We start from the raw sequence: 26,346 nt of genomic DNA, 5'->3' as shown, positions 1-26,346 counted from the left end.
GGTAAAACTGGAAGTCTACAAGGAAATGTCACTAGTCCTGAATCTAAGACTGATGTTAAGGTGAACACTGCTCCATGTCCTGAGATTGCTGCTTCAGTGTTCTAAGCGATGCAGGATTAGGTGATTAACACATGTCCTTGTTCACGCTACTCTACTGTGCATTTCCTTGGTACTGTTAAAAGATTACCACAATCACTTGAAACTTGTCCTATTCAAATTCCTTGCCCACTTTCCTGCTACCATTTGTTTTTCCCATATTTTCAAAACATTTCTTTTATATTTTGATTGCCCTCTTAACTTATCTAGACCTGCTCAGAGGCTTATATTTGTCCTCAATTCATATTTTGGTTTGAAAATTACAAGGGTGTAACACGAGTATGCAATCCCTTTGGGAGTAAAGTAGACGTAGTGTACTGCAGTTATATCAGTGCCTCCATTTGATTGAACAGCAGGAGACCAAAAATAGTCTTTTTCATTTGTGCTGTTATTGAAGCCTGTGTATTACAGTAGGATGTTTATTTAACAGTGGTATCTTAAACAGGTGAGTTGTAGATATAGATATGATAGCAGTTTTCAGGTACCGGTACATATTTCTTGTCATTTCCAGCATATCTACAAAAGTGCTCAACTTGCCTTGGGAGGTGCAATAGACTTGGTGGACCATGTCGTCACAGGCAGGGTATGTGGATGGATTTTAAACACATATGTGGCAGCCAAATTGAAAATGTTGCTTTTGTCTATTTTTCAGCCATTTCTGCATGTATCTTTTCGAGCTCACCTGACTGAAAGTCTGGTGGCCGGAATGTCATTCATCTTCATCTACAGAAACTACTAAACAAAAGAAGCTGAAACTTCACATATTTGTTCCAGCTAATGAAGACATCCCAATTTGTTCAAGAGATTTGAATCTGATTTTCAATATGGCTGCCATGACAGCCATATTGTAAAAGCTATTAATAGTCTGGCAGCTACGTTAACTATTTGAGGGAATTGTGCCTTTGATGATACAAGCATGGTACTCAGGTCAGCTGGGTCCTGAGTAGGACCTGGGTACCCACACGACTACCCGGACCCATGGTTAACTCGTGATATAATGTTTAATGACAAAAATTATCTAAAAGTCTTAATAATCCGTCAGTCCGATATAAACATGTTCCTTATAAACATAGTTTACTGTACTCTCCAAGATTACATTAATTGTTATTTTCATTTTGCAACAAGTGACTAATGTTCGCATTTCTTTCGATCTAGAACTTTAGAACAATTGTTTGTGACCATTTTGGAAATTTGCTACTATTGTGGCTATAGGAAAAATGTGCAATGGCCCTATAGCTGGAAATCTTTCTTAGGGCATGCTCTGACAGTGTGCCAAAGCTCATGTGTCATCAAAGGCACAATTCATTCACATATCTGTTGGACTATAATTAATTTTTGGGCATTACCACGCCAGAAACCTATGATTGTGGGTTTGAATCCCGGTTTTCCCCGATTATGTTTCTAGGTTTGTCAGCACCATACCCGTGCCCGTGGGTTTCACCTAAGTGGTAAACGTCTGTGACCTGCATCACTTCAGGCTTTCCTCCCACATTAAGCTGACACACCGCGATATAACTTGAATACTGTTAAAGGCGGCGTTAGACCCAACTCACTCACTCACTCCTCACAATTTACTGTATGCAGAAAATATTTGAATATCAACGTGGACAGCAACCTTTGTTATGTGGCTGTCCTTGTTAACATTTTAAACTATTGACTACATATCCAGGTGAGCTACACTGCCGTAGCACTATTGTTTATATACTGGTATGTGGTATGTTAAGTAAAATGGACTTGCAGTGTTTGGGTGATGCTCCTCATTCTCTCCTGCCCACCACTCCATCTCATCTAATAAATGACAGGTCTATTTCAAATATTGAGTCCCTTATTCTCTTTGTCTTCAGCTGCGAAATGGAATGGCTATCATCAGGTATGTATCATAACTATTTTACCACTGTTTTCATCATGTTAATTTTCACACAATACAATTGATGCCATTTTCTTGTGATCAAATAGTTTGTAAAGATTTTCATTTCCTGAATAGTCTGTGATTCTTTCAGCATGTTCAGTATACCTAGGGCTCCAGTTTGTGATACTCTGATTTTACTTTAAATACTATCATTACTGGTAGCAAATTAGCAACTTGAAAATATTCTGTCCTTACATTCTTAAAATGGAAATAGATCTTGTTTGAAATGAAACGCTGTATCTATGACATTGTGAACCTTCTGGTATCTTTGTGGGTACAGATGGCCCAGTCGTCTGAGGCACCACAATTAGCTGTGCAGAGTTGCATCCCCTTGGCATGCCAGAAAGCTATGATTGTGGTTTCGAATCACGATTCGACCAGATTATGTTTTTTAGGTTTGTCAGCACCATACCCGTGCTTATGGGTTTTACCTAAGTGGTACATGTCTGAGACCTGCATCACTGTGGGCTTTCCCCCCTAAAGTAAACTGACTCACCGTGATGTAACTCACTCACTCACTCTGGTGTCCTTGTCAGCTGCAACATGTAGATCAGTTATAACATGTATAGAATGACTTCTTAATATCAATCTCATTAAAATCAGATCTTAGTTCTCGCTACCGCTAAACAATGATCTGAGGACATCCCATTAGGGATCACGTCAGAACGACCTTTAATCTGACCAATCAGATCCTAGCTTACCAGATCATGAAGATGACATAAAACGGTGTATTCAGAACGATAGTTACGGGCTTAACGACTGAATCCATACAATCTAGACCATCTATTAGCCATTCCAGAATATTCTTTTGTTCAGGTTTCAATTTTTTTATCGGGAATTTGTCAAAATATGTTTCGAAGCATAGTCGCCAATTTAAATTAGTGCCCTAGAGCATGAAAAAGCTGCCATCTGATTGGCCAATGTCGACTTCTTGTCAGTCATTTCATTGGTCGGTCAGAGTTCGCGCAAGGTCGGTCTGACGTCACCCGTAATGGGATGTCCTCCCATTTTAATGAGATTGTCTAAATATGTTCTTCAAGCACTCCAGGATTCAAATCTGCAACATTTTCAGTTTCATGCTAAGCATGAAAGCACATGTGTCAATTCCATGCAACAAACAAATGGCTGTCAGGTGTATGTACCTGTTCTTGTAGTGGGGACTCTGGTGCCACAGTTCTCTCCAGGGTTAGAAATTATTTAAATTATTTGCTAGTGAGTTGCCATCTATCTAATGCTAAAAGGAGTAGTTCACACTAGTCACTAGTCCCTCCTGAATGTTACTAGTTTTTACTAGCAGATTTGTGATAATTAAAACTGGTCAAAGATGTCGAGAGATGATTCTTTTGTCATGCTGGGATCCCCTGATTGTGGGTTTGAATCCCTGTTTGGCTCCTATCTATTCATAACCATAATGTTAAATGTTAAGCTTTAGGGGTCTCTAAATCTAAGTACTGGTACTATTGCAGAACCAATTTGTTACGAGTCCTGGACCCTGTTCCTCAAAACAACCTTTGGTAGGGTTAACTTTAACAACTAAGGTTAGAACTAAGGTTACCTTAGTCGGAACTTTTCCCAAAGCAACCTTATCTCAATCTTAACTTGGTGTGCCAACCATGGCGCTAAGGTTGCAATCCTAAAGCTATATCAGATCATCTGGTGAAACCAATACTCGATATAAATGATGGTTTAGGATTTTGTTGCCTATTTGTAACACAATTTGTGATTGCAGATTTTACATTATCATCGTATGTAATTTCTAAACATACGGTTCACAGTTACGATGCCATCACTAACTTCCACATCATTGTAGCCTACCTTAATCTCATGTACGGTACATGTTGTTTGATATCCATGTAGACATGTCTTTGACTACTTGCAATGTGAGGCTATATTTCAGACCCCCAGGCCACCATGCAATGAAGGAAGAGTTTAATGGCTACTGCTACCTCAATAATGTTGCTGTGTCGGCAAAACTGGCCCTTGACAACCACAACCTCAAAAGGTAGGTTCTGCTGAAATGTATGTTCACCACCACAACAAATTGAGAAATTGAGTTGTCCTGTTTAATATTCTTGGTCTATGATTGCCTTGGTAGTTGGTTCTACCAAATTTGTAATCATCTATAAATTGTGACACTTTGGGACTTTGCCCCAAAATATTCCAGATTGTGGCATAAGAATATTTTCTTCATTTTTTTTCTTTTAAATTTAGAAATACTTTAAAGTAGAAAATTATTCTCGTTTCAAGATAGCTGTTTTTAGAATTCTTCCTAATTTAACAATAACCTGAAATGAAGAACTTTTGTTCAGGTAAGATAATCAGTGTCAACATAGTCCTCAGAAATCACTATCCTACCCAGAGTTCTATGCGGCCAGCCACAGGCCAGCACCATGTGTCAATTTATCACATCTTACACAATCCATTCAAGATATTGTGGGTGTGTTCACTGTTGTGATATTCCTTGAATATTGCCAATACCAGCATTTTCCCCAACCATGCTGACTGACTCCCTCACTGTTATGTTAAACCTCCTAACTCATTTGGGTTCATGGGTGGCCCAGTCGTCTAAGGCGCCGCGATTTGCTGTGCAGAGTTGCGTTCCTTGGGCATGCCAGAAACCTATGATTGTGGGCTGAAACCCGGTTCACCCCAATTATGTTTCTAGGTTTGTCAGCACCATACCCGTGCGAGTGGGTTTCACCGAAGTGGTAAACGTCTGAGACCTGCATCTCTTCGGGCTTTCCTCCCACATTAAGCTGACACGCTGCGATATAACTGGAATACTGTTAAAAGCGGCGTTAAACCCAACCCACTCACTCACTCATGGGTGGCCCAGTTGCCTAAAGCACAGGAATTCAGTGTGCAAAGTAGCGCTTTTAAGGTGTTGCAGAAACCTATCAGAGTTAGAAATTGACACTTGCCAAACTGCCCCATAGTTAAAGTATCATAACGACTAGTCGAAATTTGCAATTTTTAAGGGTTTTGCTATTTGTTATCATTATAAGGACTAGTGGACTGAAACTGTTAGTTTCTAACGCTGCCTATGATCGTGGGTTCGAATCCCACGATTATATTTTTAGGTTTGTCATCACCATACGACTGATCGTGAGTTTCAAGTGGTAGACACCGAAGGTCTGCATCACTTCGTGCATCCCACCGACATCAACCTGACATACAAGCAACTGAAATACTGTTCAAGCTAAAGCAGTATTATGCCCAACTCAATCATTTAAATTCATTCCCTTTTCACCCGTGACAATCCGGGGTAGAATAGGTCTTCTGCAATTCATGCTTGCCATAAAAGGTGACTATGTTTGCCATAAAAGGTGACTATGCCTGTTGTAAGAGGCGACTAACGGGATCGGGTGGTCAGGCTCTCTGACGTTCATGATGCATGTTATCGTATCCCAATTGTGTGGATCAATGCTCATGATGTCAATCACTGGATATTCTGGTCCAGATTGCTGTAATTTAGCTGGAATATTGCTGAGTGGGGCGTTAAACAAACAAACTAAGCATTTCCTTTCAAACCAGCAGTGACGTAATAGGTTACATTTTGTACATTGGTCTCCATGATTGACATGAATACTCCGTAGACTAGTTCAAGCTGAGTGTCTAGTGTTCAGCCATATAATCTGTCCAACAGAATTCTCATTGTAGACTGGGATGTCCACCATGGCCAGGGTATACAGTCTTTCTTCTATGACGATCCCAGGTACGTGACCATTGTGTATCCAGCAATGACTTTGTAACCATGGTAACACCATACCCTGGCATGAAGCATAGCGGTTCACCAACATCTTGAAAGTCATCCTTGCTCATACCCTGACCAGCTGATGGTGTGAATCGTTGCTCAAGATGTCAATAAGTGTATATATACCTATGTTGTTTAGCCCTATCCATCACTTGCTTGATAAAGGTGTTAGGATCTACACCCAAACGTCACACCAATTGTAATAAAGAAGTTGTTCATCCATAGAACTCGTCTTACTTCATCACTCCAACTTCTAACTGCCACTCAAAGAAGTTAATCGTTGCTCAGTCTATCGACCACTGGCGTAGTCCTGACTGTATGCAGACCACCATGAGAAAGGTGGAATCTCGCTAACTACTGCACAAAATAACATTCACTCACTGTTTCTGTGTTTCAGAGTAATATATTTCTCCATCCATCGCTACGAGCATGGCATTGAGTGGCCTCACCTACGAGAGTCAGACTACGACTGTGTGGGGGTGGGAGCTGGGAGGGGCTACAACATCAACGTGCCACTAAATCAGGTGATGATGGACACTTTGTCAATCTAATTCAAAGAAAGTATTTCTCTGATTCCATATTCAGGTTAGATAACATGCTTGCTGTGAAAGGTGACGATGATTGTCGTAGGAGGAGACTGTTTTGATCGGCTGGTCAGGCTCACTAACTTGGTTGATGCATATCATCATATTCAAATTGTGTAGATTGTTTAGCATGATGTCAATCACAGGATTGTCTGGTCCAGACTCAATTATTTACAGTCAGATGCCATATAGCTGGAATATTGCTGAGTGCAGCGTTAAACAACAAACAACAACTCAGATTCCATGTCTGTATTAAGATTTGACAACCATCCATTGGTCATGTCAGTTGACAATCAGCATGGAGGCCGCAATATTGTCTGTTGCACACATCTCTAAATCAGGTGATTGGAGACTTGCAGTCAGCACGGTCAGTAGGCTCGGGATAGTCTGGAAGTTTAGAGTTCCCCTGGTCATGCTAACGTTGCAGGTTCGATAGTTGATTTGTGAAACACGTAAGATTTTAATTTCAATTGATATTTTGACTAAAAATTTTAAAATATATTTAATTTAAAACCTCAAATGAACACGAGCAACAACAACATTTCAAATTGTGTCTCCTGAATCTTGGCATTTCAGCGAAAATTAGATCAGGAATAAGTCACGTCAGTCAAGCCTTAAACGATATAAATATATTTCAGATTTCTTTTAGGGGCGGTTGGGTAACCAAGTGGTCAAAGCGTTCACTCATCATGCCGAAGACTAGGGTTCGCTTCCCAACGTGGGTACAATGTGTGAAGCCCATTTCTGGTGTTCCCCGACGTGATATTGCTGGAATATTGCTAATAGCAGAGTAAAACTATACTCACTCACTCAGATTTCTTTTTCAGGTGGGTTGTGACAACTCCGATTATTTGTCCATCTTCCAGCAGATTCTGTTGCCAGTTGCATATGAGGTACGACTTTGCTGTGTTCAAATTCCTTATATTACTGTGGCAAAGGCATGATTAAAATCGTACTGCCATGGTTACAATTAGTTCTAGGTGTCTTAGAAATATTATTGATATTCATAAGCATAGATGGATAACTAGGTTTTATTCGTTGTAAGTCATCAAGACAAGAAGTAACTTGTCTGCTAGTCAGTATCTAGCAACAATGATTACCTTAACCTCACAGAGATAATGTTTTGATCTCACTGACATTGTCAATACTTTACCGGTGTGTGTATACACTGTGTCCCTCCATCACCGGATTCTAATCAGCAAATCCATCGCCTGGCTGATTCCAGTGATAGGAAAACCAGTAAGGACTCAGGACTCACACAGACGCCAGTGTTTCTCACTTGACTTCGCGTGTAACATGTGCCATAGCCTTCTGCTATCTACTCAACACATTGTCAGATAACAGTAGGGTTATGGATGAACAACTTCTTTATTACAATTAGTGCGACGTTTTGGTGTAGATCCTAACACCTTTGTCATCACTTGCTTGATAAAGGTGTTAGGATCTACATTGAAACGTCACACTAATTGCAAGAAAGAAGTGAGGATAAGAAATTTATGGATGAACAACTTCTTTATTACAATTAAGAGCGACGTTTCGGTGTAGGTTCTAACACCGTTATCAAGCAAGTGATTTACAGAGTGCAGTAAGCAAGTATATGTACACGTAGGAGGCAATGTTTATACAGTAGGGTAGATATTGTTATACTGGGGTAGAGACGCCTGTTGTGTACACACAAGGGCAGTGATGATAACCATCGGTGAAGTCAGTGCCATGAAACATATCAAAGAAGTTGCAAGAAAGAAGTTGTTCATCCATAGAACTTGCCTTTCTTCATCACACCAACTTCTAAATGCCACTGAAAGAAGTAACAGTAGGGTTAGCACAGAGTTCATGCACTCAGTATAGAATTCATTTAACACCTGTGAATTATACACATCCTTCTTCCATTAGCTGATTAAATAAAGACACACGTCACCTCCTCTACGCCTTAAAGGATTGGGTAAACATAGTGTATACAAGTCTGTGAGGTATTGACAGTGTTCCAAATACCTGCCTGCCCGACCGTCCGAGACGGGTTGATTTCAACTCGGGCTGCCAGATTTTCAAATCCCCCTGCCCGACGGTTGGGTTATATTTCATATGTGACAATATTCTAAATATTTCCCGATGATAATCATTAATTCACATGTAAAGATGAATGATAAAATGTAACCAAAAAGAAACCCCGTTAGCTTATCCTGAGAAACATATGATTATAGTGGGCAGGCAGGTTTTGGTCAGGGCTGGCAAGTATTTCAGCTAGCCAGTCCTGTGGTCTGGCTGAAATTTTTTGGGAGTTTCATACCCTGATATTGATGTTGTCTGACAGGGCACGGTGTTAATCCCTCCCCAGATCAAGGGCAGCACCAGAGTGGGGAACATAGTGTCCCATCAACAACAACTCAGTAGTGGCCTCTAGAAGTAGATACTCTCCATGGCTAAGCTTGTGTTGTCATGTCATAGGTTAACATGGTTCATTGGCTAAACCAGGATAAATATAACGTGATTTGAGTTTTGTTTGTTTTATCCACAGTTTAGGCCCGAGCTGGTGATAGTTGCGGCTGGCTATGACTCGGCTATTGGGTGTCCTGAGGTGGGTTGTTTCAATTACCCCATTTTGAAAAATGGAGGATATAGCAATCAACATGTCCGTCTATCCGCCTGTCTGTTAGTTGCTATACAGATCAGTCTAGTGATACACTGGTGCCTTTTGATGATTTGGGAGTTTTATTTTTTAATTTATTTTGTTTGCATGATGACAAGTTGGACTAATACTGAAAACGAGAGAAGTGCTCGTTTCCACATCAGAACTATAAAAATGTTGAATATTTCTGAGGAAATTTTTGAGGATTTTGGATGTTGAAAAGCACTGAACAGCATAATGTTTTTCTTCACTGAACTGAACGTATCCAATGGCAATGAACCAACAGTGGGGTATAAATAGCCATTTCCAAGTTGCACCAGATCGGGGGGGATATGTCATCTCCTGATGACTCTTGTTTCGTGTTGCATGGACTTGACACAGTTGAGTTTCCCATTGTTACACATAAAACAATCTTGCTCTCTGACTGTCACCATGTTGTAAGAACCCATAATGGCCTGTTGGCTGGTCAATACTGACATTATGACATAGTGTTTGTGGTCACCTTTGGTTTTGTAAACAAGACCATCCAGCAAGTGAAATCTCATACAGCCCTCTACTGACACATGAAAATTACATCACACCCCAGTGGTGATTCCAGGTTAAACTACACCCCCAGGAATCTATGCTGGGCATAAGAGGCAATTGACTTGGTTGGGTAGTCAGGTTTGGTGATTTGATTGAAAGCATGTCCTTGTACCCTGATGGCATGGATTGTTGCTCACAATATCAATCGCTGGATTGTCTGGACTTGATTATTTACAGGCTGCCATCATGTAGGTGAAATATCGCTAAGTGTGATGTTAATCAAGAAAGATACATAACCATGGTCACACACACCAGTAAAACTTAAATGAAAGCCTTATGGTTCTTCAGAACTTGATTGGATGCACTTTTCTATCCCACAAAAAGATGAGTCATCAGATTGTATGAAGAGAATTGACTGCTTTGATTATTACCTGAAAGATATATTCCATAACCAGCATCACACAGAAGGATGACATCCCCATCGGGATTCTAGGTTAGAATAGTCCCCAGCAACCTATACTGGTCGAAAGAGACGACCAAATGGGTCATTTGGTCAGGCTTGGACGGTGACTCGGTTGATTGTGTGTCATCATACCCAAATGGCATGGATCGTTGCTTACAATGTCTATCAGTGGATTGTCTGGTACAAACTTGATTATTAATGGGCAGACACCATATTGTTGGAATATTGATGAGTGTGGTGTTAAACAAAACACAAGGCTGACACAGTGATATAACTGAAATACTGCCAGCACAGTGTTACATCCAACTTACTCATAGATAGGACTCTAATGCGAGTCTATTGAAAGTTCTGAGTCAACATGGCATATTTCAAACACAGCCAACACACAGGTGACATTTAATTTTACCCACTTTGCACTTTGATCAACTAAAGTTCTGTACTGTAAACAGGATTTCTAACCAAGAGTTAAATTCAGTTTTTGTGTGTTGTCAGGGTGAGATGAAGGTAACACCGGCCTGCTTCGCTCACTTCATCAACCTGTTGTCACCCATTGCTGCCGGCAAGATCTGCTTGATACTAGAGGTAAGTCTGTCAGTGTTGTCAGGGTGAGATGAAGGTAACACCGGCCTGCTTCGCTCACTTCATCAACCTGTTGTCACCCATTGTTGCCGGCAAGATCTGCTTGATACTAGAGGTAAGTCTGTCAGTGTTGTCAGGGCGAGATGAAGGTAACACCGGCCTGCTTCGCTCACTTCATCAACCTGTTGTCACCCATTGCTGCCGGCAAGATCTGCTTGATACTAGAGGTAAGTCTGTCAGTGTTGTCAGGGTGAGATGAAGGTAACACCGGCCTGCTTCGCTCACTTCATCAACCTGTTGTCACCCATTGTTGCCGGCAAGATCTGCTTGATACTAGAGGTAAGTCTGTCAGTGTTGTCAGAGCGAGATGAAGATAACACCGGCCTGCTTCGCTCACTTCATCAACCTGTTGTCACCCATTGTTGCCGGCAAGATCTGTGATCTGCGCAAGTGTGCCACAGTGTTTCATCGTCCTCAAGTTTTGGCTGAACATGGGTAGACATGTCTGACACCACACTCTCCCTCGCTCGTACTCCTTCCTGTTGATAAGTCAGATTATAAAGTTTCTATCCCCATGAAGTTTCGGTTAAGAAGTGGTTTCAGCAACACATGCTTCTCGTAAGAGGCGGCTAACAGATCGGGTGGTCAGGCTCGCTGACTTGGATTGTCTGGTGCAAACTCGATTAGTTACTGACCGCCGTCATATATATAGCCGGTTTTACGTTTATACCTTACTAAACGCAAATAATAACAATACCCGTATGTTTGGGTGGTCAGGCTCACTGACTTGGTTGATGCATGTCATCATTTTCAAATTGCGTAGATCGATGCTCATGATGTCAATCACTGGATTGTCTGTTCCAGACATGGTTATTTACGGACTGCGGCATCAAACAACAAACAAACATGTTTCTTAATGACTGAAAAGTGCAATTATCAAAACACTACATCACTGACAGTGTGATCAAACTTTGTTCCATGTCTAAAGGGTGGCTACTGTACCGAGTCCCTGTCTGAGGGTGTGGCTCTATCACTGCGGGCCCTACTGGGGGATCCCTGTCCGAGGATTGAGAAGACGCACCAACCCTGTCTAAGGTAGGTTTACATTTATACATTGAATGTAGGGTTGAAATAACTGAATTTAAGAAAATTAGAACTTGAAAAGAATCCTTCATTCGGAATCCTAAATAAATCCATGTTAACTATTAAAGAGCCAAGGAGGATTTATTTGTCACGATGTGTGTTGAATGTTCCTTCAAACGATTATATACAGGTAATATTAGTTCAGAACACACTTTGTGGAGTTTAGGGTTTATGGATTATTGTTAACCAAGTATTTTGGGACAGTTGAAATGAATTTTCGTATCTAGATATCAGTTGTTTTTTAAGGGGGGTGGGGGATAAAGTTTTTGGGTCAGTTGGTTTTGTTAATACTAATTAGTCAACTAGTTGAAATGCAGGGTGTCTTTCGTTTTTACAGTAACACTTACTAATGGCTCTGAAGGTTTTGTTCTCTTATCAACAAGTTTGGAGTACCCAGAAACAGCATACATTATATTTGGTCAATTATTTTTCATTTAAAGTAAATACTTACTGTAAATTTGTGTGATTATTATCATGTTACCAGTTGTATCTTTTTGTTTTTCTCAAATATGGAGCTGACTGAAATTACAAATAAAGCATTTATTTATTAGAGTCTCTATGTTTCAGTGTCATGGAGACAATACTGAATGTTCTGAAGGTGCACAGACAATACTGGCCAAGTCTCTGTTACCAAGGAGTTCTCTCCCTTGGGGAGAAGCCCTCAATACCATCTCTACTGCGACTACCTCCAGCGTAAGTTGTGTCTTTCTTCATGATGGCAGGGCTGTATAGCTGTAATGTTTTCCTAGCAGCAGTCCACAATGTGCCGCAATCTGATTGGTTGAAAAACATGGTAATGCTGGTGAAACCTAAGTGAACTTATTCCAGTCATTCTAAATGGCATTTCTTTGCCACTTTCTTTCAGTCCAGGTATGACTTTACGCACAATCGGCAAAAAGTTGGGCGAGATGCCCCTGCTACAGGACTGTTACGATGTCACAGAGCATGACATGGTGAAGGAGGCCCTCTGTCAACAGATAGATGATCTGATACGAAGCACAGATCTGCACATACCCAAACACAAGTGAGACAACTACTTCAGTTATATTTGAATGTATTCAGTTTTATTAATTTAATATTTCATTTTGCCTCCGTCATCTTTGCTCTCGTTATCAAGACATTTTGTCTGACCATAAGACTATACTGAAATTCTATATATGGGTTGCTTTCTCTATCCACCGGTAAGACCGCCCATCTCATCAGGTTTTAGTAAAGTATTGTCAGAGGACCCTGTGGTCGAAATCCTACATGTACATCCAGGGGTCCTTGTCATAACCCCAATGTTGCTTTCTCTATCCACCGATAAGACCGCCCATCTCATCAGGTTTTAGTAAAGTATTGTCAGAGGACCCTGTGGTCGAAATCCTACATGTACATCCAGGTGTCCTTGTCATAACCCCAATATTGCTTTCTCTATCCACCGATAAGGCCGCCCATCTCATCAGGTTTTAGTAAAGTATTGCCAGAGGACCCTGTGGTCGAAATCATACATGTATTCAAATACCACAGCAGCAAATGTTAAGGACCCCCGGAATGACCTTTTTTTCAAACACTGGAAGACTGCCTCCGTAGTCTAGTGGTAGAGCGTCCGTTAAAGACGTTAAAAGATGGTACTTGTTGTTACCCTGTCTGGCGCTCGGCATTAGGGGTCGGAGTCAATATACTGTGTCTGAGTGGGGTATTCATGTTAAACTGCGGCATGGTATCTCAGTGACCTAGCACTCTAAATCAGCATCAGTCCGGACTAGTACAAGCAGCCACACAAACACATGCACGTCGCTATATAAGTGCAATAATCTTGGACGCGACGTTAAACCCCATTTCACCTCACCTCACCTCACCTCACCTCACCTCACCTCACCTCACCTCACCTCACCTCACCTCACCTCACCTCAACACTGGAATCATTTTTGTTTTGTTTCCTTTCATTCACAGTCACATGTAACCTGCAAACATTCACATGGAATGATGCACTGACCTGCATCTGTTAGAGTTCAGTGGGGCAGGATAGACCAAAATTACTCATGCTAGTCGTCGGAGCCAAATAATGAGGATGGGGTAGTTATGTGATCTGGCTGGTTGTGTGTCATCTTGCCCTGATGGTGTGGACTGTAGCTCATGCTGTCAACCACTGGTTTGCCTAGCACAGACTATTATGTTCAGACTGCTGTGATATGGCGGAAATATCCAAGACTGCGAAATTAAATAACATTTACTGCTGCCAGAGACCAAGAACACTTGCAAAAACATTTTTTGTTTGTTTGCCAGCAGTTTATCAAAACAAAAAGTCTTTTATAAATGCAGTAATTTAAAAATTGAAACTAATATGTTTTTAGTTTCAGTCTGTCATTTGCATTATATATCATTTTATGCCTTATTTTTCTTGAAGGGTAAATGGTGTCTTTTAAAAATAATTATGAGCTGAAAATATGCATTGCTTTGCAAGAGACCCATCTGTTTAGTTTGGACTTCAATATGATAATGGAACTTCTGTCTGTGCAGGGTGAGTCTTGTGTATGATGGGAAGATGTTGCTGCACCATGACACAACAAGTGGGTGAGAACCTTTGCTTTATTCTTGAACTAATGTGTTGCAAGATCATTTATCTAATGAATTATGTTTTCGGGGGCACAGGTGGCCCAGTCGTCTAAGGCGATGCGATTCGCTGTGCAGAGTTGTGTCCCTTGGGCACGCCAGAAAACTATGATTGTGGGTTCGAATCCCTTTTTTGCCCCGATTATGTTTCTAGGTTTGTCAGCACCGTACCTATGCTCATGGGTTTCACTGAAGTGGTAAACGTCTGAGACCTGCATCACTTCGGGCTTTCCTCCAACATTAAGCTGACACGCCGTGATACAACTGGAATACTATTAAAAGCGGCGTTAAACCCAACTCACCCACCCACTATTATGTTTTCATCCCTACTTGCCTCACCACCTAGCGTCCCACCTCACATCATTTTAATGCCCCCTAGTACCAAGTACAGACGAACAACATCACTCTTGTCTAGCCTCCCTTAACCCATTCTGTCGTGTAGTGGGGGGCACGGGTGGCCCAGTCATCTAAGGCGCCGCGATTCGCTATGCAGAGTTGCGTCCCTTGGGCACGCCAGAAACCTATGATTGTGGGTTCGAATCCTGGTTCGCCCCGATTATGTTTCTAGGTTTGTCAGCACCATACCCGTGCTCGTGGGTTTCACCGAAGTGGTAAACGTCTGAGACCTGCATCACTTCGGGCTTTCCTCCCACATTAAGCTGACACGCCGTGATATAACTGGAATTCTGTTAAAAGCGGCGTAAAACCCGTAAAAACTGTCGTGTAGTGGATAGAGCACAGCAAAGTCATTGGTTCGATCCCATGGCTGCGACATACCAAAAGCAATGTGAGATGGTACTTGTCATTACCCTGCCTGGCACTCGGCATCAGGGGGATAAGACAAAGACTGGTTGGCTCAGTATACTGAGTCTGAGTAGGGTATTCATGTTAACTTGCAGCATAGTATCTCAGTGGACTACCGCAGAACACATATGCATGCTCGTTACTATTTATGCAAAATTTTCTTGAACACAATGTTGAACCCCATTTCCCCTCACCTCACTCCTTCCCCTTTTTAGGGGTGGTCGGGTAGCCTAGTGGTTAAAGCGTTCGCTCGTCACGCCGAAGACCCAGGTTTCAATTCCCGACATTGGTACAATGTGTGAAGCCCATTTCTGGTGTCCCCCACCATGATATTACTGGAATATTGCTAAAAGCGGCGTAAAACCATACTCACTCACTCACTTACTCACCTTCCCCTATTTACTTGATGGAAAACACCATAAGCATAGTCCTCCCAAACATTCCTGCTTGATGTGAAGCATGTCCATCAACAGTTACTGTCCACACAAAACAAAAAATAAACAAATAAAATGCTTTATATCTCTCAGTTTTGAAGACTTTGGATGAAAAACTAAAAATTAATTTATTGTGACCTTAATCTTGGTAATTAATGTTTTGTGTTGAATTATCCGTATGTATTTAACACTCAATGTCATGATTACCTACCATTGTGACGAAATTTCCTGCATGATTTGGAAATACAATGAGCTGTTTCTTTGCAATATGTTGAATGGATGTTTATTTTCTCAAGAGGTTTTGAAGAAAATCCTGATCGGCTGATACAGATCTGTAAGAATCTCAAGGATCAGAATCTATGGGACAGATGTTTTCATGTGCAGGTGAGCTACAGAAATATAAATTTATTTTAAGGGATTTCTTTATTTTAAGGGATTTGGACAAGAGGTAAATTGTGTGGACCTTGTAGACACAATTTATGGATAACAACTTCTTTAATACTGTAAAGGCAACGTTTCAGCATAGATCCTTATGCCTTGCTTGACAATGGTATAAGGATCAAAACCGAAACGTCACCTTTACAATATTCTAGAAGTTGTTCTCCATAAATTGTGTCTACTTTGTCGTCCGTCAACTTCGAAGTAATGCCCATCAAACAATTGTGTGGATATTATTTCTAATTTCCTGGTAGGGAATCCAGGTCACGAAATGTGTCCCATGCTTCTTGTAGGCTTGAAATCATGACCTCACAAGGTCACAATGGCTGCTAAATCTGGGTTGTATGTGATTGGGTGAGTTTAAAAATCTCAGTCAGTGAGGGCCCCAACACTCCCTGCTTGTTGTAAGGGCAGACTGTTCTGGATGGTTACAATGTGTGGTGCTGACTCACTTGAAACAACAGTTTTTGTTGTTGGGCAAATAGATATAAGTTGAAACTGTTTGTATTTCATTTTCTAATCATGGATTTTTTCTCAGGTGTGTTGTATCTGTAAACCGAAAAATATAAAGATTGTGGCCTTAGCTGTTTCAGAGCTTTTTGTGCTTGCTTTGTTTCTTTGACATTGAGGTAAAATGGGCCAGCAGGTTTTAAGTTTTGGCTGTGTGATAATACTTAATGTCCTGTTATTGTAATATATGTCCAAATTGTTCGGTCGTCCGTGTTGCAGGGCCGACCTGCCACAGAGGAGGAGTTAAAGTTAGTACACAGGTAACAACAGAAAATATCATACCTCAGATATTAATATCTATTTTTGAAAATCTCTCCATCAAATTTGACTGATGCTGATTTGTCATGGGTGTATTTCATCGCAACAGGCATTATGTCACGTGTGTGTGAGTATTACTTGTGAGTATCACTTCATGAAACTGTCCCTCACTAGGGAACACATGGTTCCTCTTGAGTTCTCCCCATTGTGATTCCTTTTTTAGATTTGGTCCCCAGCAACCTATGCTGGCTGTAGGAGGGGACTGAATGGATCAGGGAGTCCGACTCAGCAACGTGGGTGATGTGTGTCATCATACCCCATAGCATGGATCAAAATATCTATCACTGGATTGTCTGGTCCAGACACAATTACTTACAGGCTGTTGTCATAGCGCTGGAACATTATTGTGTGCGACATTAAACAACAACAAAACAAAATCTGGTACTTAGCTGCACAAAAAATTGTTCTGTTTAAACGCGATTTTGTTGTTTATTGTTGTCAGGGAGGACATGGTGAAGAAGGTGAAGAAATGTCAAAACATGCAAGAAGACACACTGGCCAAATTCCAGACTCTCTTCAAGTCTGTATATCTCTGTCAGGTAGGTCCATTCCAGACTCTCTTCAAGTCTGTATATCTCTGTCAGGTAGGTCCATTCCAGACTCTTTTCAAGTCTGTATATCTCTGTCAGGTAGGTCCATTCCAGACTCTCTTCAAGTCTGTATATCTCTGTCAGGTAGGTCCATTCCAGACTCTCTTCAAGTCTGTATATCTCTGTCAGGTAGGTCCATTCCAGACTCTCTTCAAGTCTGTATACCTCTGTCCGGTAGGTCCATTCCAGACTCTCTTCAAGCCTATATATATCTTTCTTATGGAATGCTGTGAGTGAGAATTACTTTCTCAGTATATGATACAATTCTATAAACAAGTGACTGTTTATCCAAGTAATTAACGCAAATATTAAGTTATGGATTTAGTTTTAAGCTTCTGCTTCTATGGCAATTCTGTTAAGTCCATGTGACCCTTGAAGATTGGTCTTCAAGAACCCATGCTTGTTGTGAGAGGCAACTGTTCTTGTGAGAGGCGTGATCAGGCTCATTTACTTGGTGTCTTCATATCCCATTTGCATAGAGCGATGCTCTTGATGTCAATCACTGGATTGTCTGGCGCGGACTCAATTATTTATGGACCGCTGTTATATAGCTGGAATATTGCTGTTTGACTGTATTGACAAACATTCAAAACATTCAAAACCAAGAATAGGCCCTAGTGCATCATGTACCCCTGCTGTGTTTGTAGGGAACCTACGAAGCTGCCAGCTACGCTGTGGGGAGCCTACTGAACATTGTCGACGCAGTCGTCACCAGGGAGGTGAGGTGCTAATGTTTTCACTGGATTATATGGATTTTGAAAATATGTTGTTAAAGTCATTTGAAATCAAAATATCATGAAAGGTGTTGAATTTGTGAATAACTGAAGAAGACCAGGCAGATGTGATGTGACGTCTGCTGTCAGATACAATACATGGGGTATCGCTAACCCTAAGAATGTAGAGGGGCGTCACTAATCCAAAGACTGAATGCCAACAAGTTAAAGAGGTGACTGTGACGTATGAACTGGTTATGAAAATCACTGCAAAAACACAACAAAAGGGTGAATAAAAAGAATAAGGGTGCGTTTGGGTGAGCTGTTTTCTCTGTTCTTTGGGAACAGCACAGGAAGTTTCCACTACCTATTCGGAAGAGAGAGAGATAAGCAATAAGTATGAGTCAGGATAAGTATAAATGATATTTCTACTCTAAAAAACACATTTTTAGACAAGGCTCCACACACCTGACTTGGTACAGTGAAATATAGGTCATACATTCAAATAAACACTGCGTAGAGCTTGCTACAAGTTTCTGATGAGTAAGAGCCATGTGCCATGTTGATAACAGCATGAGTCAAGGTTCATTTGCCCGCCTCCGTGGTCTAGTAGAGCAGAAAATCCAGGGTTCGGTCCGGGATTCGGTCTAGGGTTTGGTCCACAGCCGTCTCATACCAAAAGGGTTAAAAGATGGTACTTGTTGTTAGCCTGTCTGGCGCTCTGCATTATTGGGCTAAAACAAGGGCTAGTCAGCTCAGAGTCTACTCCGTGGTCTAGTAGAGCGTAAGGTCTGGGGTTCGGTCCACAGCTGTCTCATACCAAAAGGGTTAAAAGATGGTACTTGTTGTTAGCCTGTCTGGCGCTCTGCATTATTGGGCTAAAACAAGGGCTAGTCAGCTCAGAGTCTACTCCGCGGTCTAGTAGAGCGTAAGGTCTGGGGTTCGGTCCACAGCTGTCTCATACCAAAAGGGTTAAAAGATGGTACTTGTTGTTAGCCTGGATGGCGCTCTGCATTATTGGGCTAAAACAAGGGCTAGTCAGCTCAGAGTCTGTATACTGTGTCTGACGTTAAACCCTATTTCACCTCACCTCAGAGAAAACTGCTTCAGTAATGATGAATTCTAAAGATAGGCCCTGCTGCCACCAGTTTAAGGCCAGAGTGTAGTATAATTCGTGGCCCTATTCCAGAAAGAAATCTTAACGCAAAGGTGATCGTAGCTCCCATGCTGTAACACTGGCTTACGACCGTCATAGTGCTATGATTCCTTTGTGGAACCGGGCCCTGGTCAGTCTATCATGTTCAGCTGGTAATCATCTCATAATAACATCAAAATCTATAGAAGATGATCCTTTTTGCCAAGATCAGGCTAGTATACTTAAAACGTTTTGGCACAGACTGTAAAGATTGTATGGTAATTTTGAATTTTGTTACATACATGTGTATTTCAATGACAGAGGGACTTATTTGCTGTTTCAGGCTGAAAGTGGCGTAGCTGTTATAAGGTGAACAATTGAAGATTCCTTCATGTCACTCCATCATGGATATAAAATTTAATTAACATAGCTATTTTTATTTTTACGTCAAATTGGAAATACTAAAGGCCATTCAATTACATCAGTGCTTTATTTATGTTTGTTTGTTTGTTGTTTAACGCCGCACTCAGCAATATTTCAGCTATATGACGGTCATCTGTAAATAATCGAGTCTGGACCAGACAATCCAGTGATTAATTTCATGAGCATCGATCTATGCAATTGGGATACAATGACATGCATCAACCAAGTCAGCGAGCCTGACCACCCGATCCAGTTAGTCGCATGAAAAGACGAGTATTTACTATTGGACGTATCACCAATACTGCTACTTCCTGTTTTTGTGTTAACAGGCCGCCAGGTCACCACGCGGAGTCTGACTCTATGATGGGTTTCTGTATATTCAACAATGTGGCCATAGCAACCAAGTATGCACAGAAACATCACAACATTGGCAGGTTTGTAAAACATCTTGTGAGCGTCATGACCTTTCTTGAAGGGTCCCACAGGATGCCCACCCAAGTTTCAGGGGGCACGGGTGGCCCAGTCGTCTAAGGCGCTGCGATTCGCTGTGCAGAGTTGCATCCCATTTGCACGCCAGAAACCTATGATTGTGGGTTTGAATCCTGGTTCGCCTCGATTATGTTTCTAGGTTTGTCAGCACCATACCCGTGCTCGTGGGTTTCACCGAAGTGGTAAACGTCTGAGGACTGCATCACTTCGGTCTTTCCTCCCACATTAAGCTGACACGCCGCAATATAATTTGAATACTGTTAAAAGCGGCGTTAAACCCAACTCACTCACTCACTCACTCATAACTAGTTGCAAGAATCTCCTTGTCATGAAGTTCAGGGTTAGAATTATGTTAATATTTTCAATAGTCCAAAAGGTTATCTGCTGCAGAGATGCCATCTTCCTTAGGGGAATAGCAGTAGTCCACAAGGAAATGTTACTCAGCTTTAGAAATCAGCACTAGGCCTGAAGTCTGTGCCAAAGTGCCCAGTAGTTAAGTATCATAAAGACTTGTAGAAATTTGCCATTTTGAAGGGTTTTGCTAATTGTTATCATTGTGAGGACTAGTGGACTAAACATGTTAGTTTCTACCCCTGTTACTAGTCTCAGACTTGCAGACCTGTTAATTTTGAATGCTGGGTTTGAATCCCACATTTACTGTTTCCATGCCTGTGGATTTCACCAAGGCGGTCATCAACTAAGATGTACATGTTTTAGCTTCTTTCTACACAAAGCTGTGACTCTGCGACAACCCGAAGTACTGTTTAGAGCATAAAACTAAACTCCCATACGTTTCTTCATTTAGGGACATTCATGTCTGGTATTATTGGTTCAAATCACCATCGGTTTCAAATGATATTTTTGGGCATCAAATAGTCACTAACACCAATTTCTGAAAACATGCGTTTATAAACATTGGAATTACCAAAACTTGAAGGCAGTTTTCAGTATCACTTTCTGTGGCTACAACTGCATTAATTGGTTCCATTAAAGGGGAAGTGTACACACAAAAATCACTTTCTATCTTTTTCTAAACAAAACGCAATTTTAGAATTAGTTAGTATCTGTGTTTGAAAATATACACTCATTTTTTTCACAGTGAAAGTAGGAAGCTCACAATAGTGTGAAAATGATATGCCGTTATGAGGCCTTCGTTTTCGAGCTAAACAGGCCTGAGTTATCCCCCTTAGATTATGACGTAATTGGTGCCAATTCAACTGGGTCCCTGTCTATTCTCAACGCAAAAGATATCAAGTACCAGTTTGTGGTAAAACAACATGGCCTACGACACACTCCGGCGCAGTGGTGACTCAGCATAACACTATGCTGGCTGGCATCTGAGACGCTAGAATCACACACCTGTACCTACACCACGTGAAGCGGCTCTAACAAAGCATGATGACGTCATAATGTTTATCACTTGGCACCAATGACGTCATATTGTAAGGGGCATAAGCCATGGTGTTTTTGTTATGGAAATAGAACACTTGGTAAATGTGAAAAATATAAATCATTTTAATGAAAAAAATATGTCAATTATTAGTGATATTTTTATATTTTTGTCTATGACACTTCTAGGTTAACACTTTTAATGTGGAAAAAGTACAAGAAAAATAGGTTCATTTCCGTGTGAACTTGCCCTTTAAGTTCGATTCAGTTGCAGTGTATAAAGGGCAATGCATAGTCCACAAAATGTCTGAGCTTTAAGTCTCATTAAACATGGTTTTTCTAACCAGTCAGATTTCTGCACACAATGCTGTGTATTGATAGCTTTTTATCTGAGTTACCTCCCCCAGCACTTGTTCTCTGAGTTATCTCCCATGTTTCAGAGTGTTGATCATAGACTGGGATGTTCACCATGGTAACGGCACACAGTCCACATTCTACACAGATCCCAGGTAACATGCTGCACTGGTAACTATACTGATCCCAGTATAGAAACATTCTCTTGTACATGTTGTATAGAAATCTCATTTACCTAGTTATAAGACTGTAGTGATACATTTGTCCCAGTTGATAATTGACCTTACAATATGATCCTTGTATCATGGAACTATGTATCTCAATGCATTCATAGTGATGCTTGAGGTGATGGACAACTACGTGATTTGGGTTGATTGGATTATTGATGCTCTGTTGTACATTTCAATATGATCGACCGCCTCTGTGGTCTAGTGGTAGAGCATCCGCCCGGAGAGCGGAAGGTACGGGGTTCGATCCCCGGCCGCCTCATACCAAAAGACGTTAAAAGATGGTAGTTTTTGTTACCCTGTCTGGCCCTCGGCATTAAGGGGCTAAAACAAGGACTGGTCGGCTCGGAGTCAGTATACTGTGTCTGAGTGGGGTATTCATGTTAAACTGCAGCATGGTATCTCAGTGTGCTGGCACTATAAATCGGCATCAGTCCGGACTAGTACAAGCAGCCACACACACGTGCATGCACGTTGCTATATAAGTGCAATAATCTTGGACGCAACGTTAAACCCCATTTCACCTCACCTCATCTCACCTCAATATGGTCGCCTGATTCGAAGAACCCTGTGAGGATTACTGGGTAGAATCAGTCCCCCGCAACCTATGCCAATGTATACCAGGTATATAATGTGGCCTAAAGCAGCTGGAAAGGAAGCTACTATGTTTTTTCCTGGACTTTTTCCAGAATAATGGAAGGATCATTTAAAACATTTTGATTATTTTTTATTCTGTGCCGTGATCCTGTTCCACTAAGCTACTTTAGTACTGTGACTGTCAGAACTCATAATTCTAAAACATTGAATATGTGGACACCTAGTGTCGGCTCCAGGGGTCAGGAAAATTGAAAATCCCAATCGGACATTTGCATTTAGGCCACGCCCCCTTCAAATAGCATATTTTGGTACGACTTTTCACACACATTACAAGTTGTTACGTATTCATAATATGATGACTCGGCTCCAAATGAAATGTCGGGTCATTGAAACAAATAATGTTAACCAACATTGTTAAATACAAAAGTTTTCTTTGAGAACTGTCACAGTTGTGAGAGAGGCCTAAAGTTTCTCTGATTGATATGATGTGATGGTGCAGTGGAGGATCTCATATGTTTCTCTGATAAGTTGTCATAACTCAACATGTCCTGCTAGCAGAATGTGAAAAAACCCAACTAGATCCAAGTTGTTCTGATAAGTATTGATCAAACTTAATATTCATATAGTGGTATCTATCTAATCTGAATGGACCATTTGGATTTCGGAAATAAAACAAATCTTATCGAGAAAAGCATTCATGGTGAAAAATCCAGTACCATTAAACCTTTGTTAAGTTTACAGTTCTACAATTGTGGCACTGAGGTTGCTGTGTGAAGTGGCTCATACTGACCACCACTTAAGCCTTAAGTCTTATGAACAGCTATGGTTGATAAAAAAAAGAAAGAAAAAAAAGTTTGAATCAATATATGTAGGTCATATTTTTAATTTATATTATGTTGAATCATTATTGTATGTTTCAGCCTACTTGTATGACCATTGTGTATTTCAGTGTACTATACATATCCCTGCACCGCTTTGAGTCGGGGTGTTTCTACCCCAATGGTGGCTGTGGGGCCCTGAACAGGGTTGGGTATGAGGAGGGGACAGGATACAATGTGAATGTCCCATGGAGTGGGGTAAGTGTCATTATCATACCACCTGATGAGATCTGATTGGTCCATGTGATCTTGGTGAAATATGAAGTTTACCTCCTTGGAGGGGAAAAAACTCAGAGGATGAAAAAATCCCTTACTCCCCGCCACGAGCAAGAAAGGCAGCATGTGGATTTCTGAGAGGCAGAATAAATCCCTTTTCCCCGCTTCCAAGCAAAAAGCAGCACGCTTTTTCCGCGTCGATGAAAGTCATGTGACATAGCACAAGCTTACAATTGCTCAATCGAACAGCTAACAATTTTGACATTTCGAGCTAGTATGTAACCAAATATTGTTTACTATAATTTCGGCAAAATCATGTACATTTCACTGCCAGGATCGTGTTTTTAAGACGCGGAATATTTAAAGATTTTTTTTTTTAAAATAGAAATAAAAACAAAATGTGCGGCAGACTATATGATGATGCAGGGGATGCCTGAGAACCAAGGCTATTATTTTTTTTAACCTAAGAAAACTTTTCTATTTCTCATGTCCTTTGCTATATGTGTTTCAGGGAGTCATGGGAGACGGTGACTATATAGCAGCATTTCAGCAGATCATCCTGCCAATAGCTTATGAGGTACAGTGATCGAGGAGTAGGGTAGATCTACTCTATCTAGTCTGTTTATTTATACACTAGTATCAAGGTGACTAAGGCACTGCATAGTGCAGTGCAGAGTTGCATCCCTTTGGTATTCAAGGATCTGCTGGTCTTGGGTTAGACGTCCACCTTGATAATGACCCTTGATCTGTCACCACCATGTCAGTGGTTTCACTAAATGAACACATCCATCACCTTCATCACTTGTAGGTTCCCTGATTTAAGCTGACATGCTGTGATGTGTGTGTATATATGTATATTTAGATTTAGAAACTGAATTAATGGTCAGCATTCTACAAATAAGCTTGCCCAATAGATAGATCAATGTGTAACAACTGTTCCAGTTTGATCCTGACCTAGTGCTGGTGTCGGCAGGATTTGATGCTACTTGTGATGACCATATGGTAAGTCCTGTGGGTTTTTTCTAGGCAGTGCTGTGCAGCTCATAGATTGCTGATTATACACTAGACTAGGAAATGCAATGCCAAACAACATTTAATGTAGTTAAACCAACACGTTGTTTTAAACAAGTCCAGAAATTACACCATTTAGTTTACATCGTGAAACTATCATATATAATATTATAAATATTTACATTGTTTCAACCTTTGCGTTTTGGCCGTGCACTTAAATGGTCTGAAAATTAATTTGTGGCTTTGTAATTTGAATTTGCCAGTCTGAGGAAGCTGAACTTTGGCAAGTTGTTTGGTCGTATTTGACATTATATCTTGTTTTAAGTCATTAGGATTTGGGGCTTGCTTTAGCCCTCATTATTCATACAGAATATGTTTGAATATCAATCGTGACAGAAACTTTTGTGAAGTGTCTGTCTTTGTAGACATTTTAAACAGTTGACTACATATCCAGGTGAGCTACAGTGCCTTGGCACTATTTGTTTACTTATTCATTAGGGCTGCAACGAATACACTATGAGGCGAATATGATTCGTATCATGAATCTAGGGTAATGAATACGAATATTAATTCATGAATACAATAACAAGTCAGCAGTTTATGTATTATTTGTCATATTCAGTGAAACAATAACAACATAAATTATTTGACATTGTTTGTTAATTATTAATATATTATACATTTATGTACTGCACTTTATCGAGGTACTAGTATATTGCTCCAGGTACTACAATACAGTAAACTACGGTTATAACGAACACGCTTATAACGAACTGACGGATATAAGGAACTAATTTTTAGTCCCGACTATTTGCTGTAGTTATGCTGTATATATGCTTATAACGAATTACGGTTATAACAAACTAAAATTAGTAGTCCCTTTGAGTTCGTTATAACCGTAGTTTACTGTACTGTCAAATTAAATATTATTAGAGTGTTGTTTTTGAAGAAACCTATGCATATAATATGTTCTTAAAGCCCCACCCTGACTATAAATAGCCCGCAAGGTGGCGGTGTTTCAGTTTCGAACAATGACTGACAATGTAAACACAACTGAGTGTCGGGAGACGTTTTTTGAAAACCATAAGGGAACCAGATCACCATTGACCGTCAAACTTCGTATCAACTTGAATGACAAACCATGGATACAACAAATGGCTCCATATCAAGATATAAGTCAATAGATTTTCTGTAGTTTTATCATAAAAAATCGAATCGATCGTGTTTGGCGTCTGCATCAATCACAGTGGGCGGAGCTTATTTACGGTTGCGCTATAAATAGCAAAGCACATGGTCATGTGTACATGTGACACATTCAATGCATTTGTGGTCAAAGTGAATTGTGTTGCATATTTTTACGGCAGAACATCAGTTTCGGTTAATGTAACAGTAACGATATTTAAATACGAAATTGACGACGCGATTCTTTCAGTTCAATCCGAAAATTACAGATATTTGTTTAGTTTTGGTCATTTGCATTCAACAGTTAGGTTTGTGCCACACAATAATCAGTTAATATTTATAAAACCTAAATTATTACACCGAT

General features: G+C 40.6%; 1 protein-coding gene across 3 annotated transcripts in view; it reads left to right on the top strand.

The window, feature by feature from the left end:
* LOC124121438 (histone deacetylase 6-like) overlaps positions 1 to 26,346 on the top strand; it is a 43,261-nt gene that overhangs the window by 8,980 nt on the left and 7,935 nt on the right. For 2 of the 3 annotated variants that reach the window (XM_048396947.1, XM_048396945.1), the window contains exons 5-26: positions 608 to 679; positions 1,941 to 1,966; positions 3,903 to 4,007; positions 5,652 to 5,720; positions 6,157 to 6,283; positions 7,171 to 7,236; positions 8,859 to 8,918; positions 10,450 to 10,539; positions 11,525 to 11,631; positions 12,247 to 12,372; positions 12,545 to 12,703; positions 14,182 to 14,235; positions 15,809 to 15,896; positions 16,680 to 16,720; positions 17,221 to 17,497; positions 18,016 to 18,087; positions 19,560 to 19,585; positions 19,969 to 20,073; positions 21,958 to 22,026; positions 23,645 to 23,771; positions 24,301 to 24,366; positions 24,732 to 24,791. In XM_048396947.1, the coding sequence (XP_048252904.1) occupies positions 608 to 679; positions 1,941 to 1,966; positions 3,903 to 4,007; positions 5,652 to 5,720; positions 6,157 to 6,283; positions 7,171 to 7,236; positions 8,859 to 8,918; positions 10,450 to 10,539; positions 11,525 to 11,631; positions 12,247 to 12,372; positions 12,545 to 12,703; positions 14,182 to 14,235; positions 15,809 to 15,896; positions 16,680 to 16,720; positions 17,221 to 17,497; positions 18,016 to 18,087; positions 19,560 to 19,585; positions 19,969 to 20,073; positions 21,958 to 22,026; positions 23,645 to 23,771; positions 24,301 to 24,366; positions 24,732 to 24,791 (1,992 nt within the window). The remainder of the gene's footprint in view (positions 1 to 607; positions 680 to 1,940; positions 1,967 to 3,902; positions 4,008 to 5,651; positions 5,721 to 6,156; positions 6,284 to 7,170; positions 7,237 to 8,858; positions 8,919 to 10,449; positions 10,540 to 11,524; positions 11,632 to 12,246; positions 12,373 to 12,544; positions 12,704 to 14,181; positions 14,236 to 15,808; positions 15,897 to 16,679; positions 16,721 to 17,220; positions 17,498 to 18,015; positions 18,088 to 19,559; positions 19,586 to 19,968; positions 20,074 to 21,957; positions 22,027 to 23,644; positions 23,772 to 24,300; positions 24,367 to 24,731; positions 24,792 to 26,346) is intronic. The other variant, XM_048396946.1, reaches the window with a different exon arrangement.

This window comes from Haliotis rufescens, unplaced genomic scaffold (genome assembly GCF_023055435.1).
Source record: "Haliotis rufescens isolate VD_foot unplaced genomic scaffold, xgHalRufe1.0.p SCAF_16, whole genome shotgun sequence".
In the NCBI taxonomy this organism is placed as follows: Eukaryota; Metazoa; Mollusca; class Gastropoda; order Lepetellida; family Haliotidae; genus Haliotis; species Haliotis rufescens.
The sequence above is the reverse complement of the archived record's forward strand: the minus strand, read 5'-3'. Positions and strand labels throughout refer to the sequence as shown.